The sequence below is a fragment of the Pieris brassicae genome, chromosome 3, assembly GCF_905147105.1.
Source record: "Pieris brassicae chromosome 3, ilPieBrab1.1, whole genome shotgun sequence".
Classification (NCBI taxonomy): Eukaryota; Metazoa; Arthropoda; class Insecta; order Lepidoptera; family Pieridae; genus Pieris; species Pieris brassicae.
In genome coordinates this window covers 13,443,522-13,460,503 of record NC_059667.1, presented here as the reverse complement: position 1 = coordinate 13,460,503, position 16,982 = coordinate 13,443,522, and the positions used below count along the sequence as shown (strand labels likewise).

General features: G+C 32.7%; 1 protein-coding gene across 9 annotated transcripts in view; it reads left to right on the top strand.

Moving 5' to 3' along the window:
- The first annotated feature begins 1,558 nt into the window (after positions 1-1,558).
- Positions 1,559-16,982, top strand: part of LOC123706896 (dynein heavy chain, cytoplasmic) — a 51,656-nt gene continuing 36,232 nt past the window's right edge. For 3 of the 9 annotated variants that reach the window (XM_045656489.1, XM_045656484.1, XM_045656485.1), the window contains exons 1-28: positions 1,559-1,895; positions 1,993-2,081; positions 2,276-2,478; positions 3,301-3,438; positions 3,771-3,888; positions 4,001-4,114; positions 4,398-4,570; positions 4,986-5,106; positions 5,473-5,594; positions 6,124-6,265; positions 6,902-7,009; positions 7,478-7,583; positions 7,697-7,896; positions 8,482-8,617; positions 8,796-8,902; positions 9,335-9,501; positions 9,640-9,745; positions 9,998-10,021; positions 10,204-10,359; positions 11,301-11,480; positions 11,654-11,797; positions 12,321-12,466; positions 12,921-13,070; positions 13,550-13,642; positions 13,936-14,150; positions 14,752-14,878; positions 15,124-15,226; positions 15,659-15,881. In XM_045656489.1, the coding sequence (XP_045512445.1) occupies positions 1,655-1,895; positions 1,993-2,081; positions 2,276-2,478; positions 3,301-3,438; positions 3,771-3,888; positions 4,001-4,114; positions 4,398-4,570; positions 4,986-5,106; positions 5,473-5,594; positions 6,124-6,265; positions 6,902-7,009; positions 7,478-7,583; positions 7,697-7,896; positions 8,482-8,617; positions 8,796-8,902; positions 9,335-9,501; positions 9,640-9,745; positions 9,998-10,021; positions 10,204-10,359; positions 11,301-11,480; positions 11,654-11,797; positions 12,321-12,466; positions 12,921-13,070; positions 13,550-13,642; positions 13,936-14,150; positions 14,752-14,878; positions 15,124-15,226; positions 15,659-15,881 (3,952 nt within the window). In that variant the 5' untranslated portion in view covers positions 1,559-1,654. The remainder of the gene's footprint in view (positions 1,896-1,992; positions 2,082-2,275; positions 2,479-3,300; positions 3,439-3,770; positions 3,889-4,000; positions 4,115-4,397; positions 4,571-4,985; positions 5,107-5,472; positions 5,595-6,123; positions 6,266-6,901; positions 7,010-7,477; positions 7,584-7,696; positions 7,897-8,481; positions 8,618-8,795; positions 8,903-9,334; positions 9,502-9,639; positions 9,746-9,997; positions 10,022-10,203; positions 10,360-11,300; positions 11,481-11,653; positions 11,798-12,320; positions 12,467-12,920; positions 13,071-13,549; positions 13,643-13,935; positions 14,151-14,751; positions 14,879-15,123; positions 15,227-15,658; positions 15,882-16,982) is intronic. The other 6 variants (XM_045656492.1, XM_045656486.1, XM_045656491.1 and 3 more) reach the window with 3 other exon arrangements.

Genomic DNA, 16,982 nt, shown 5'->3' with positions numbered 1-16,982 from the left:
GAAAAGCATTGGACGGCAACTCCATTGAAAATTACGTTAAAGGAAAGAGGTTGTTATAAAGAGTTTTAAAGGGTAGCTTTTTGACAGGAAATACTTACCTAACGTATATGTTTACGTCTAAACAACTTTTTGAAAAGGTTAATTGAAGTCTACAAAGCTTTGCTGTATGAACTATCTCTATGAAGAATAATATAGGTTTAGAAAATATTTCCTAAAAATTCATTTAGTCCATTGAATTTAGAGGACGCAATTTTATTTCTGGGACATGTAGGGGGGGTTTGTACGTTTGTACGATGGATGGTTTAGGAGATATAGCCAAAAACGTGTTTTCACCACTTTCTCCAAGATGGCTACCAGGTGACAAGATTGTCAACCCCACGAACTTGAGTTTAAGCTTATAATGATCCCCCTACATGTCTCATAAATAAAATTGCGTCCTGTAAAAAATGTTTAGCCCATGGAACATTTCAATGGACTAATTCGCCTTTACCTAAAACATGCATTTTAAAAATTAAATTGCATTCTGCTCGCACAATATAATAAAATAGTATCTCGGTAGCTTAATCATAAACAATATATATATAGTCCATATTGGTATCGGCACATAACATAACAAGATTTATGTTATGTAGCGATGTAGGGAACTTTATAAGAAGTGGTTGCCTTGATAACCAAAGACCAAAACACCAAAAATGTGCTTAACTACACTATTATCCCTTATAAAAACAAATTTTGGTCTAATAAGCTATTTGACAAGATTATAAAAACCATTTCATATTATTTATTGGTGACCATAGATTCTACTCAAATTGTTATTTTCAATTCTATTAAGAATTTTAAGAAAAAAAAATCAATTTAAATTAATAATTTCAAGCACTTGCCAAAATGTTTAGCATTATTTCAACGAAGTTAAACTTCAAAATTTTTTTTTACCTCATTCGGTCAAGTTGTGTTTACGCTGTAGTAAAAAGAGAGACGATAACTAAAGTTTAGTAAACCGTGCTATTAGACTGACTGAGTTTTTATGAATAAGGGGGTTTGAATTTATTTATTTATTAAGAAATAAATATATACATTAGTTGATTAGAAACAAAAATGAAGAAATGAGACATATAAATTAAATTAGAGTATTTGATGTATCCTGAAACAGATTTATAGAGAAATAATAATTATATACAAACATGACAGCAGAATGGTAGACAATTAGATAAAATATTAGTAAAAGTAAAAGAGAACACTTCAAGTATCAGTACTGGTTTCCTGTTGTTTCCGGTCTGACGAATTACAATTCGCCTTCATCTAAGCTTATCTATAGTTAGCTGTTATCTATCAGGTGCCTTTATCTAGAAGCCTTAACAGTAGTTTATGTAGAAAGTCGAAAACTAAATTTGTATGAAAATTTGTCGACAGGAACTGTAAGTTTCATACAAATTTTAAAACATCTTGACTAAACTCCCTTGTTTGCCACCAATGATTGTCAATTATGCTGTTGTCAAATTGAATGTGGTAGTCAGTTGTCAAATGTCACTATGTTACAACTTACAACTTGCACTACAGCCTGCAGCTGGTACTGACGTCATTTGTGCAGTTGCAGATATATTGATTTTTCTTATTGGAACAACTTAAAGAGGTTTTTCACAAATCTATTGAAATCATGGGAGACTCCCTTGATGGGAGTGAAAATGCCCCAGAAGCGCAAAATGTGGTAGTCGTTGATTTCCAAGACTTCGCAAATTACCTTCGTCGCGCTGCAACGGTACTTTTACCGGAGGATGACATCGTGCCACCGGCATTGAATGCAGCTCTAGACGATAAAGTTAATCAAGATTGCATTAGAAAGTTTATTTCCGATTTTCAAGTCTCTTCGTTGTACGTACAGAGATTTTCCCTTAAAGGTAAGAAACAATGGCCCACCCACTAGCCGAGGAGTGATGACGTTGTTTATGTAAATGATAAATCTTATAAGTTTTGATTATATTACTTAATTTGTAGAAACATTTCTTGTTGCAGAAGATGACAGTGAACAGCCAACAGAAGGTGAAGAGGAAAAGGAGGCAGTTACCTATCAGATCGGCAATGAGGTACATATTATAATTTATCTTTGAAATAATTACTGTAGTTATTTCTTAAAGCAGTGCAGTATAATATACTTAATGCCTTATGAAGGCACTAATCTGTAATAAAACATTTTGGAAACTGTATTCTAGATATTTGATTGGACTAAATGTATTAGTGTTGTAATCCACAGTAAATAAATTGCAAATTTTGTATACAGGTCCACTTTACATCACCACGAGTGGCAGCATTGGTTTGTATCAAAAGAGGTGCAGTGATAGAAGCGGATAAGTCTATCCACAGTCAACTCCGCCTTATCAATTTGTCTGATGGGTCTCCTTATGAAACTCTACATGCCTTCATTAGCAAAACCATGGCTCCATTCTTTAAAAGCTATGTAAAGGAGAGTGGAAGAGCTGACAGGTATAAAATTCCATAACTTAGTCAATATAAAACATAAATCATTTAACTAAGTTATTTTATCCTAATTTATAGTTATAGAATCTTTATTTATATTACAACTTTTAAAGGAACATTTATATATATACACTGACCATTAAACAATAATAATGATTAATAGAAATATAGTAGTTTAACAAATAACACACTTAATCATATAATATAATTTATTGCCGCTACCTTGTTGGCACATGTAATTAATGCAGGCAGGCTTTTAAATAGTTGTGCTCCCTCAAAAGTTAGCATACTCTTGCCAACTTGCTAATTTACAATCTTAAAATCCATACAATATACATAGTCCAGCGATAAGTTCTGTTACAAATGATTTTGCATTTTGCATTGCATTTTGAAGCAATAATTTGAAACATGTATATTATTTTTATAAATTCTTTCGATTTTCGATTGTATTTGAATAGGGTGTTAAAGAAAATAGGATGCAGTAATCGCCTTCTCCAAAAGCTTGATATCAGCCATATGTTCATATATCATACTATCAACAGACACACTTCGTATATTCACTTCTTAGATTGAAAAGCAATCAAAATATCCAGTTATGATAGCATTTTTGTTTTGATTTAAAGAAAATTTAATCACCTTATAAGTGTGATAAACCAATTACTTTTTTTTTGCAGTTTTGATCACTTAATCATTAAAATTAAACAGTCCTCATCCATATTTTTTTTCTCACCATAAACACAAATGAACAGGAAGCGATGAATGAATACCTTAGGTAAAAGAATGCAATTACACAGAATTTTTTTAAATATGTAAATTGTATATTTACAGGGATGGAGACAAAATGGCACCATCTGTAGAAAAGAAAATAGCTGAGTTGGAAATGGGTCTCTTACACCTTCAACAGAACATTGATATTCCAGAAATAACTCTGCCTGTTCATCCTTTGGTAGCTGCTATCATAAAGAGGTAGATTATTTTTAAGATTTCAAACATAGACGTTAAATAGCTGCCAAAACTACAGCACTAATACCTAAATGTAATCCTCCATATTTGAATTTTCTATGGTTAGTTTGCTTTAATAAATAAGAATACTTGGTGACATTAACTCTGATCTGGCTTTGCTGGCCAACTTTACATTATATGTTGATTTAATTAACCAAATTGACAGCTTATATAAAAGATTCTGATGTCTGAACAGAACTAATGGATAACCAAAAAACTTTTTAGTGAATTGCCCTAATACATGTTAACAATATTAATTTCAAAGACACATATTTACTATTTGTACATTATTCTAGAGCTGCAGATGAGGGCCGAAAACCACGTGTGGCCGATTTTGGTGATAAGGTAGAAGATTCAACATTTCTTAATCAGCTACAAAATGGAGTAAACCGTTGGATAAAAGAAATTCAAAAGGTAATATAATTTTTTTTTTTTACTTACAATTTCTACCCACAGCAGTTGAATTTGACATACTCCTTATTAGACAGTAAAAAATTTATTATCCAATATATTATTTATTTTATAGGTGACTAAACTTGATCGTGACCCATCAAATGGCACGGCCCTTCAGGAGATCTCGTTTTGGCTTAATTTGGAGAGAGCCCTGCATCGCATTCAAGAAAAAAGAGAAAGTATTGAGGTAACTCAATATTATTTCTAATTAAGAATAATATATCTTTTATTTATAGCCCAAACACATAATAGTTTTAAGCCATTTATAAAGCCGAGATAAATTAGATTTGGAAAAAGGATTTTTATAGATACTTTACCTTTAATATATTCCGTTTCTTATATAGTTCTATCAAATGTATTAAATATTTTTATTTTACAACATCATCTATATGTTATAATCCAGTCTTTCTTAAATAGTACTTAATGAAAGTCAAATATTAATATTGATAATTCTAATACCATTTTAACAGGTTGCATTAACACTGGAGATCTTGAAATATGGCAAGCGTTTCCATGCCACAGTCTCATTTGATACTGACACTGGTCTAAAACAAGCCCTTGCTACTGTTTCTGACTACAACCCACTCATGAAAGACTTTCCAATTAATGATTTACTCAGTGCTACTGAACTTGAAAGAATAAGGTATGTTCTAAACATTTTTATTCATAAAAGCCTGTCATAAATAATATTGTTCTTGTTACAATATAAAGATATTCTTATAAAGTTTTAATTCTCGATGATAAAATGGTGTGCATAGAAAAATGACTTGAAATGTTAATATATAAATAGATTCGGGATGTATTAAATATTGCATGGAGGACGTTTCTCGCTGTTATGTAAAAATATATAAAGCTAAATGACCCAGTGTAGTTCGTATCACCAACATATATTTGTGTTAAAACTGTATACAAAATTAATAAAACAGACCAAATAGATTGGACCTCATACTACAGCTATAAAACACAAATCTCAGAATCATTTATAAATATATGAGAACAAAGTGATTTTTTTTATTTCTAAATATTCAAAAGACACTACATATTTCCCATACTTTCAGATTGGCAGTTCAACAAATATTCTCCCATCTACGTAAGATCCGATCCACGAAATACCCAATCCAACGTGGGCTGAGGCTTGTTGAAGCTATCTCGCGTGATCTTGGACAACAACTACTCAAGGTAAAAAAATTGCATGAAATGTGTTCTTTCTTCAATATTTATACATGAGACATTTTAGATCACAAGCGATTAAATATACACAAAAGTTTGATCAAGTTTTAATTTCAAAAATAGAATGCATTATTTTTTTTATAAAATTTTGTTCAAAATGTAAAAACAATGTGCCAGTGACGGAACTTTGGGACCAACTACGTATAGATTGTTATATATTATTACATACATGTCAAAAAGTATAGTTAAAAGGCTATCATCGAATTTAGATTGATTCAACTACATTTATCGACAAAAATACATTATAAATGGGTTAAGTCGTACACAAGTTGAAAAAGTGTAACAAACATCCAATTAAAAATTATCCTCTGACAGGTTCTAGGTACCCGGCGTTTGATGCACATCCCCTTTGAAGACTTCGAAAGAGTAATGACGCAATGCTTTGAAGTGTTTTCGTGCTGGGATGACGAATATGAAAAACTTCAGGGATTATTGCGGTAAGTTGATTTTCATATTCCTTTAGTATGAAAATACATAATTTTGATTTCTCAACTTATAATCTCGTTAGACCAAAATGATACCCAATTTTCAGTACATTAATTGAATTACGCTTTTAACCTATGCAATCTTCCTGTGAAATTGTACTTAAGCTGTGAACAGAAGTGACTGATGAATATTAGTTAAAACTATAAGCCTTATTTATTTTTCAAGCATGGTTTAATTACGAAGGATTTTGAAAACATGAAAATAATGTCAACAAACAAATAAATAGATTCAGATACATATACATTTTTACCATATAAATATATTTTCTTTAGTTTTTTTATATGAAACCGTCTTACGATTTTGTATTTTGCTGCTATGGGTGGCGCTAGTCTAGAGACTAGTGAGCAATTTTGTTAAATGACCATAACTCACCGCAAAGTACCACTGTTATAGTAGTACTACCAACAATTGTCTGCTTACATCTTTTCCATTTGATAGAAATGTTGTGTATTCCCATTATATTTGTTAATTTTATTATAGCGATATAGTAAAGAAAAAGCGAGACGAGCACCTTAAGATGGTATGGCGTGTCTCGCCGTCCCACAAGCGTCTTCAAGCTCGTATGGAGCATATGCGACGCTTCCGTCGGCATCACGAGCAGCTTCGCACTGTTATGTTGAGGGTATGTTTTATTTTAGTAAACTATTCCTTGATTGTATGGCTGAAAAAAATACTTATTGGAAATCATAATAAACCTCGGTTATAAAAAAAATGTGTTTCAAAGATCGATGGAACGATGGTAGGAATGGTAGGGAAGAAAAGAATAGACAAAATAAAGCATACAGCTTTAAAAAAAAACAACTAAAGTAACAGATGTTACTATAAAAATAACTAAACTAAAGTGGAAATGAGCGGGGCACATGGTAACAGGAACAAAAAGTACTAAACTGGTGGCCAAGATACAGCAAACGAAAAAGAGAGACAACTAACAGGTGGATAGACCAAATTAAAGAAACAACAGGTGGTATATGAGAGTAGAACAGTGCAGAGAGTAATGGCAGGATTTGGAGGAGGCCTTTGTCTAAAAACGACACACAGATACCTAGAAGAAGTTTGAAATAGAAACGTGTAATTTAAACACATTTTCTTTTACATTTGTAAAATAATCTGAATTAATGGCTAGTATTATTCCTATTATATAATTAACAATTGACAGTCTCCATATTAATAAAACTAGAATACAACTAAACATGGTTGCTTTTGTAAGAAAGGTACCCCAATGTTTTAATATTGTTAGTTTATTAAATATATTTTAAAGGTGCTACGTCCTCGAGCAACTCCAGCAGCTGATACTGGCGGTAGTGGAGAACCAGCTCAACACCACTCCCTGCCCATGGATGCAGCAGATGCCAATGCCATTGCTGAGGTAATATTTGTGTAGTTGCATTATTCAGTAAAATAAATAAAAAATTTGGCTCCTTAGAAATCATCCTCAAACTAGGCAAGTAAATTTAAACATATAAGTACTTTGAAACATGTAAATACATCCATGGAATTCCAGATGTTTATTTTATTTTATTTATTTACTCTTTGTTACACTACAATATAAAAAAATGAACATAATTAAATGAAAAGGAGGGCAACTGGCGGCCTTATCGCTTACTAGCGATCTCTTCCAGGCAACCACTGTGAGTAAAGAAAAAATAAAATGTATTAAATTACAGATGTCCGAGTTAAACTATAATAAAATAATAAGTTACTAAAGTTTCTTGTTTATAAACTACATCAACTTTGCAATTTATCGGCAAAACGTTCTTATACTATGTTTATGACTAAGAGCATTTAGGTTTTTCATTATCACGTAGGTATCATCGAAATATTAAATTTGTTATAGGTAAACCTCGCTTACGAGAACGTGAAGGAAGTGGACTGCTTGGACATATCTCGCGAAGGATGCGATGCGTGGGAGGCGGCAGTGCGACGTTATGAAGATAGAATTGGTATATTTTGGACTTTTTAAATCATTTATTTACATTGGATTTAATTAATTGTTTTAATGTTGATAATTCTTTGGTTAAAAAAATGGTTTTGAATAATGATTATGAATTTCCAGATCGCGTTGAGACCCGTATAACAGCACACCTTAGAGACCAACTGGGTACAGCAAAGAACGCCAACGAAATGTTCCGCATCTTCTCTCGGTTCAACGCTTTGTTCGTCCGTCCGCACATCAGAGGTGCCATACGGGAATATCAAACACAACTCATTCAACGTGTCAAGGACGACATTGAGAAACTTCATGAAAAGTTTAAGGTACTAATTTCCGTATTTTGATAAACATATTAGGATTTGTTTCTAAATTTGTTTATGTGTCTCGGGTTCAGATTTCTGATTTTTTTAAGCGATTTTATATACAAAATGATATATAATATATGTATAAGACCTATGGCATAGACGAAATTACCACCATTTTGAAATTGTTTAATTGATTTTATGCTTTAACTATTACAATATAATGTATATTTTTTTAATATAATATAATCACAATATGTTACATTATAAAATAGCTGTGGTTTGTTAAAAGTTAAAGATGCCCAAAATGGCAACAATAAGGTAAAAAGCGACCTACTCCCTACGTGCACGCACGAATATACGCGCGTATCGATAAAGTTTAAATAAAAATAAATTTGAAATGTAAATATGAAAATTTTAGATAATTTTTTTATATTATGTTTAATTCATTAATAATATGTATATGCTACATATCCATTATGTGCACGCTTAAACACAAAGCTTAAATTGCTTTCAGTAAAACTTATTACGAAAATAAATAAATAAATTTATTATTTGCACTATAATAGGGGCTTCCCATTTTAATATAAATATTATTTAATCCAGGTGCAATATCCTCAATCGAAGTGCTCCCGACTATCTTTGGTACGTGATCTGCCACCTGTAGCTGGTTCTATTATTTGGGCAAAGCAAATCGATCACCAATTGACAGCCTATTTGAAGAGAGTTGAAGATGTACTTGGTAAGTTCAGTGTACGAACATGAATGAATATTTTATAGTTTCCTTTCGTAAATATATTTATAATATAATAATCTATATAAGAAAGACTCTTTTATAGAATTTTTTTTGTAAAGCCTAATGTAACTAAAAAAATAAACGTTTTTACCAATCACTCATCAATATAATTTTAAATTCATAGGCAAAGGTTGGGAGAACCACATCGAAGGACAAAAGCTAAAAGCAGATGGCGACAGTTTCCGACTTAAACTCGATACCCAAGAAGTGTTTGACGAATGGTCACGAAAGGTTCGTGGAGTTTATCAACTTTTTCCATACTTTCTAAACACAATTGATTTTATAAATATATGCCGTAGTGAGTGAGTGAACTATTGTTTTAAAGTTCACAAAGAAATTTCGAATTTGACGACTTTAGTAACTATTCGGTATTGCTATGTATGGTTATAAAAGTTTGCTTTACTTTATTGAAACCAGCGTGGTTTTTAAAGGTATTTGAATGAATATAAATGAGAATTAAATGTTGTAGAATAAATATTAACACCATTTAAAACTAAAATTATTAAGACACTAGAAATTGTGTTATCAGAGGTGAATGAAAATTGTGTTGGGTAGAATTTAAATGTTACATACATAAAACACAACTAAAGATTTAAGATATTTTCATGTGTATATATTATAGATATAAAATTATGTATAAAAATCAATTAATGCTTTGCGTAGGTACAACAACGCAATCTAGGCGTATCAGGCCGTATCTTCGCCATAGAGACAGTCCGCGCTCGGTCTACTAAAACTGGAGCTACAATACTTAAATTGAAAGTTAACTTTTTGCCCGAAATCATCACGCTGTACAAGGAAGTGCGCAATTTGAAAAATTTGGGATTCAGGTATGTTTCAAGATATTTATCTATTTACCTATAAATTATATGAATAGTCTCAAAAGGACAGCCTTGTTTTATACTTAACCAAGTTTTTAATACAGTAATTAATAGATTTCATTAAAACAATAATCTATTACCTTCCAGAGTTCCTCTAGCGATCGTGAACAAAGCTCATCAAGCGAACCAACTTTACCCGTTTGCCATTTCGCTCATAGAAAGCGTACGTACGTACGAACGGACGTTGGAAAAGGTCAGTACACCTAAAGAATTAAATCACACAAAATTCAAAAAGCACATAGCAAACGATCAGCTTTATATACATTAGAAAACAAAATACAAATTAGATGACACCAAATCATTGATCAATAAATGAATTTGATTATTATTAAATACATAAAAAAAATATTTATACGTAGTAATAGATATTTCATACGTTTTAAAGGTCATAAATATTTTGTATGAATAATGTAGGTGTCACTAAAACACGTATTTTTTCACGCAGCTAAATAATAGGAACCATACAAAGGTAGATTTATTTGTATTTGTAGAGCATGTGTTTTACCATAATGTTTTGTTTTTTCTATAAGGAAATATTCAGTCATTATTATAGCTTTATTTATATTTTTGTGAAACGTTTTAGCTTTCGTTATGTTTTTGTTTTTCTTACCTTTGGAATATAAAGATTATAATTTTAATACTTTGTAATAGATACGCGACAAGGCATCTATAATTCCTCTGGTGGCTGGTTTACGTCGAGATGTGCTGAACCAAGTATCGGAGGGGATGGCACTTGTATGGGAGTCGTACAAACTCGATCCATACGTGCAGAAACTGAGTGAAGTTGTTCTTATTTTCCAAGAAAAGGTAAAATTTAATACTCTACCCAAATAGCTTTTTATATGAAAACATTTTTTTAAAGGTTTTAAAGTGAAATGAATTTATTAAAGATTCACTTACTTGTAGCTGAATTTTTCTACAGTTTTTAAATTATGAACGTCCATAAAGAAATAAATATTTAATGCTAAATTCTTCTGGCAGATGTGAAACATAAACATTATTTTGTAAAAGTAATATGCAGAAAAGAACATATTGTGATAGGAACTAAATATGTCATAATGATAAAATAAAATATTACGATTTTTTTCCAGATATCGATGACTATTTATTGAATAAACAGTTATTTTCATTAAATACAAAAATTTACGAATTTATTTCAAATTGTGACTACTCAATTAGTTTAATTAGTGACTTCGGTAATAGTTATATTCGATGTTGCCTCTGAGGACGGTTTTACTGTGACAATTGGTCGATGGTAGCTGAAGTATGTTACAAAAGTATTGGACATAACATTATCAAGATATCTAATAAATACAGCATCTATTGTTGTTCCGCGCTCGAACATGCCGGCGACGCGTCGCCACGGCATGCGTCGCTACGCCAGAAATCGGTTTTACGTGCGGCTATAGATGTTTCACATCAATAAATTAAACAAAGATTTGTCTCAGATTGTCAAAGATCCTCTATCAGCAGGAGGCATAGTGAAATAGGAACACGCACTTACATTCTCGTGGGAACAACACGCAAATACGTAGTCGAAATAATTAAAATCGTATACATTCTTTTATAAATTACAATGAATTACAGTAAATAAAATTGGTAATTCGTAACGTGTAAGTCCAACAGCTTAGGTGGGTTAGATTTGTGGAAATTAAGCGTCCGCAAATTTTAGTGCAAAGGGTTTTGTAGTAATGGGACTTCATTTTAACTGATGATTTTAACGCTATAAATGACATCGTTTTTAACAGGTTGAAGATCTTCTGGCGGTTGAGGAGCAAATATCTGTAGACGTACGTTCTCTGGAGACGTGCCCGTACTCCGCTCAAAGCCTCGCGGAAATCCTCAGCCGATTGCAGAGGGCCATTGATGAATTATCTCTTAGACAGTACAGCAACTTACATCTGTGGGTGCAGCGGCTCGACGAAGAGGTAATATATTTGTTAGTAAAGTACAAGAACAGTATAGACTCAAATTGGTCTTGAACATTAACAAAGTATGTGTGTAGTTTCTCGTGTAACAAAAGATGAAATAGTTTCAAAATAAATAGATCAAATAACATAGTCTTCATTTAAAATGATTTTAGCACAAATTACTGTTATAGGTTGAAAAAAGTTTAGCTGCTCGTTTACAAGCTGGAATTGAAGCTTGGACCGCAGCATTACTTGGAAAGACGAACGAGATGGACCTGTCTATGGATACATACTCTCCCACTGAGCCAACACACAAACCTGGGGGTGAACCAGAGGTATTGTTTTGCTTTTCTAAAATTAAATTTTCAGTGTATGTACATATTCCTATTAATACTAATCTAGCTTTAGAAAAAAATATTGTTCTATCAAATACACTTTAATATCTCGATAATAGATAGATGAACGTCAATACTAGATTTAACTTTATCCTATATTGAATGTCGCCCATAAAAAATAAAATAATAAATCACGTAGGGCAACGTTTAAAAAGCAACGCCTTAAATCGAACCTACGAACTCATGGATGAGAGTCGCACGCTGAAGCCACTAAACACTGCTCTTATAATGCTTGTAATATTCTGCTAAAGTCGCCTATAATGTTAGTTAATTTGTTACGCCAATTTGTGATAATTTGTATGATGGTATCCGTAAGACAAATAAACGCAAATAAATCAGTAATAAAAAGCTTTAAAACTTATTTTCATAGGTTGAACTTCTTTATTCCTTCTGTATTTACTAACCTGAAAATATTTCTACCATTCCTAATAAAATCTAATAAAGCGTTTTTCTATGAATACAGATCGCTCGCGTCGTACACGAAGTGCGTATAACGAACCAGCAAATGTACTTATTCCCGTCGCTGGAAGAGGCGCGTTTTCAGCTAATGCGGCAGATGTTCGCCTGGCAGGCTGTTGTTACCAGCCAGCATCGCTTGCAGAGTACTAGGTTTGTATATTTCTTTAAATGATAGATTTTATTAAGAAAGCCCTAGTTGTAGAAATTGTTAACCAGTAACTAATTTTTCAAAAGATATAATGAAAAACGTCGAAGCCATTTTCGGATTGCCCCTGCTGTAGGGTGTGGGCGGCACGTGATGAAACACTATTCTAGACCGTCGCTTCACGCTGTCTGTACATTTAAAAGTCAAAGTAACGAGAGCGATAACTCGTAGTAGTTGGTTTTAAGGAAGTTGCTAAAACTTTAAAATTGATTTTGAAAATTATTTCACCACCATAAATAAAATGTCATAAATTAGAAACAAAACTTTTCTTACTTTTTTTTTGAAGTACTTACACAATTTGAATTGAACCATTGTTCTTTATAGTAGTATTTGTTATGGTGATTGATTGTCACTTGGAATCGTTATATGTCATTAAACAAAATTAAACGTGCATTTCAGGTATCAAGTAGGAGTCGCTCGCGCACAAACAGCTACGTACAGAAACCTACTCACCAAACTGCCGGGAGCCGCTTCGCCACTCGAGAATGTATATGATGCGATTGAGAAGAAAATAGCGCAAGTACGAGAATATGTCGATGAATGGCTACGGTGAGTAAAAAGTCTCGTATTAATGTGCAGAAGAAACAGAAACTACCCTCAGGGGGGTACCACACGCGCTAACAGCGGAAAATCCCCGCCTGGGCGTCCTCCACCACCCAGTGATCGATGCACAGGCTGCCCTTCTTATTCTGGGCGGTAACTCAATGGCCAAAATTAGTCAACTACAACGACAAGAGTCCATGGGCGGAGGACTTAACATCAGAAGCCCGATTTCCCGCTGTTCTATAAAACAATTGTAACCCCTAAAGTAATAGGTATTGCATGTTGAATGTTTTGCCTTTTTTTAATTTCGTGTCAATTTGCAAAGGAATAAAGAGGTTTAGAAATTTTCATTTACTTAGCCTCTAGTATTAATAGGAAAATTTCTTTAAAACTTTTGTAAAATTACGTCGAAATGTTAACATATTCTATCCGCCCAGAGGAGGCAACATTCGTATTAAGTGCTAATTAATCTTTTTTTTATATAGTTATCAAGCCCTATGGGATCTGCAACCCGAGACCTTGTATGGTCGACTGGGAGAAGATATTACCTTGTGGATTAAATGCCTCAACGACATAAAGTAAGTATACGTTTGATACCTCAAGAAGTATTGTTTTAGATAAAATGAGTTTTTTTTCTTATAAAAACAAATTTATTTATGAATTTTGGTACGTTCTTTAATAACTCTAACTTATTATTTAAATCATCTTGAAAACAATTTTATAATGTTACCAACATTTTGTGTCCTAAATCCACCTGTATTAATTGGATAGAACACAAGTCGAACCAGTAATTCCTATTATTTTCCCCAGTATTTTCTTATAGATTCTGCCTTTTCGATAATATTTACTACTTACTTGTCTTTATTAAAAGGAAATCTCGTACGACATTCGATACTTCGGACACGCGCCGTGAATACGGGCCCGTGGTGATTGATTTCGCTCGCGTGCAAAGTAAAGTCGCGCTGAAGTACGACGCGTGGCACAAGGAAGTGTTGGGCAAATTTGGTGCACTCCTTGGTGGGGAAATGGTGGCCTTCCATGGCAGCCTCGCCAAGTCCAGGGGACAACTGGAACAGCAAACCATTGGTATGATATAATTAAACTAAAATATTATCTTTTGATAAAGTTATTTTCCTAATAATTAATTATTTAGTCCCAATTTCGTCTATTACATTATTTTTTATTATTTGGGGTGGTTTGAGGCGTGACTGTCTACGGAGACGTTTTTATATGATCATTCACGTACTTACCTGCATATATAGGTGCGCATGCACTCGGGTATACATATCATGCACACTGAATTTTATGTTATTTATTATATTATTATAAAGTGAAATATTTACGATCAAAAGACTTCGTATGTTGTTTAAAATGCCCAAAAACAGAAAATATAATTTTCTCTTGTCCTATTAATATAGGACATCTTTTTTTACTATCTGTGTTGAATGTGTCCTAATTGGATAATTATGATATTTCTACACAAAACGTAAAGTTCAATATTAATTCGTTTATATTGTTGTTATACAAATATTTGTTGGTCTGAAAAGACAACCCGGCTTTTGACTGTTTTTTTTAGATCAGTAAGCATCCTCGAATGGTCTATACGTTAAAAAGTTATCAGTCATATTTTAATACAGAATATTTTGAGACCACAAATATAATTAATTAAAAACATTCATTTAAACAGAGGCAGCATCCACCAGTGATGCGGTATCTCTTATCACGTATGTACAACAACTGAAGCGTGAGGTGTTGGCTTGGGAAAAGCAAGTCGATATTTACCGAGAGGCTCAGCGTATTCTGGAGAGACAAAGGTAATTATTAGCTTGGACTTGGTTAAACCTCCTTTATGGGAAATGTAACTTAGATTTTATTATCATGTGATATATTTTATTTAAAATAAATACATACAACCGCGCTACAACCTCTTCAGATCTGAGACTCAGATTTCTGAATCAGATTTTTTACGAATATATAATGCCTATAATATATTAACGTGTAAAATAAACTACACTTGAATGAAAAATCACGTTTCATAATGTATTTTTTTTCCGTACAGATTCCAATTTCCATCTACTTGGCTCCACGTTGACAATATAGAAGGAGAATGGAGCGCATTTAATGAAATCATGCGCAGGAAGGATTCTTCGATTCAGACACAAGTATGTTCATATAGAAATAATATTTGTTACATATAAAAATCACATGAATTTGTGGAAGGTTTGACATTGGCTTTTCAGGTCTGGGCCTCAGATTTCTGTACCTTTACACGATCATTTGTTAATCGAATAGGCAAGTAGGTGATCAGCCTTCTGTGCCTGACGCACGCCGTCGACTTTTTGGGTCTGAGGCAAGCCGGTTTCCTCGCGATGTTTTCCTTCACCGTTCGAGCTAATATTAAATGCGCACATAGAAAGAAAATCCATTGGTGCACCGCCGGGGATCGAACCTATGACCTCAGGGATGAGAGTCGCACGCTGTAGCCACTAGGCCAACACTTACATTGACCATATCACCACTAATTTCTTGTGTTTTTTATGGTATTTTAAGTATAGTTTGGTAAGAACATATATATAAATATTAAAATTTTATAGGTGGCATCACTCCAACAAAAGATCGTTGCTGAAGACAAAGCGGTCGAATCTCGTACAGTTGAATTCCTCACTGAGTGGGAACGTAGTAAGCCCACTGATGGCTCTACTCGACCAGAAGACGCTTTGGTCCGTCTTAATGCGATGGAGACACGGTACACGCGCCTTAAAGACGAAAGGGACAACGTTGCTAAGGCAAAAGAGGCTTTAGAACTTCATGATACAGGTCAGTATACTTACAGAACAGAATTTAATAGCGAGATTTTCTTAAGGTCCTTTCTACCTCTGTATACCAATCCGACACAGTTGTTTTTAATAATTACTGATAATAAACACGTCTAGTTATTTGAAATTTTCAACTAGTATTGTCTTTTGTTAACATAGCTTTTACACATTAAGGAAACACTTTTTAAACGGATTGAAGCTATAAACTTCTAATTATTTACATAATTTTAAATTTAATTTTTTCCGACGTTTCACGTGCTTTACAGCGTGCGTGGTCACGGTGACTGAAGACAAAAGGTGTTGAATGTCAAAGTATCACAGCTGTAGAGAAGGTTGTGTTATCTGTATTTATGACCCCGGGGTCGATATCAACTCCTAAAATTATGTAAATAATTATAATTTTATAATAATAATACATAGCTCCAATCCGTTTTAAAAGTGTTTTCTTAATTTTCAACTTAATCTCTAAACGATGTATACAATTTTTCTTACCGATAAAATCTTCTGCTGAACATTAACTTCCGCCATTTGGTGCGACAATAGGTTCGTTGGTTGTTTAATTTAAAAAGTTTATAATTCTTAAATTAAACATTTTAAGATTTGAGATAACCCCTCTCAATTATTGGTGAAGATAAGATCTGTTTCAAAAGGTGATAAGTGTATATGATCGTTAAATCTTAAGGAGAATAAGTTCATATAAATTTTTTTAACGAAAGTTGGTTGAAGAAATATGTTAATGGTCGAGAGATTTACGTAGCGTAACATGAACTGAAAAAATTTAAGCAGTTTATCAAACTAAAAGTGTTAAGTTACTGGGACGATTTTCTAAGGCCTATAAGATATTGAGATATAAAGAATTAGTGTAAATGTGTATTTTTTTAATTGTATTATTGCTTTACTATTATAAAGCAAAATACATATATCACAGTACAAAATTCATTTGAATTAAATGAATAAAAATGATCTATATATATATGATATGAAAACGTTCTTTTCTCTCTCTGTTTTGTTTTCGTTTCGTTTTTTTTTTTCATTATTGTAACAATATGTGACGTTAAAATTAACATAAGCAATGGGTTTAATATTAACTGAATAAATGGCA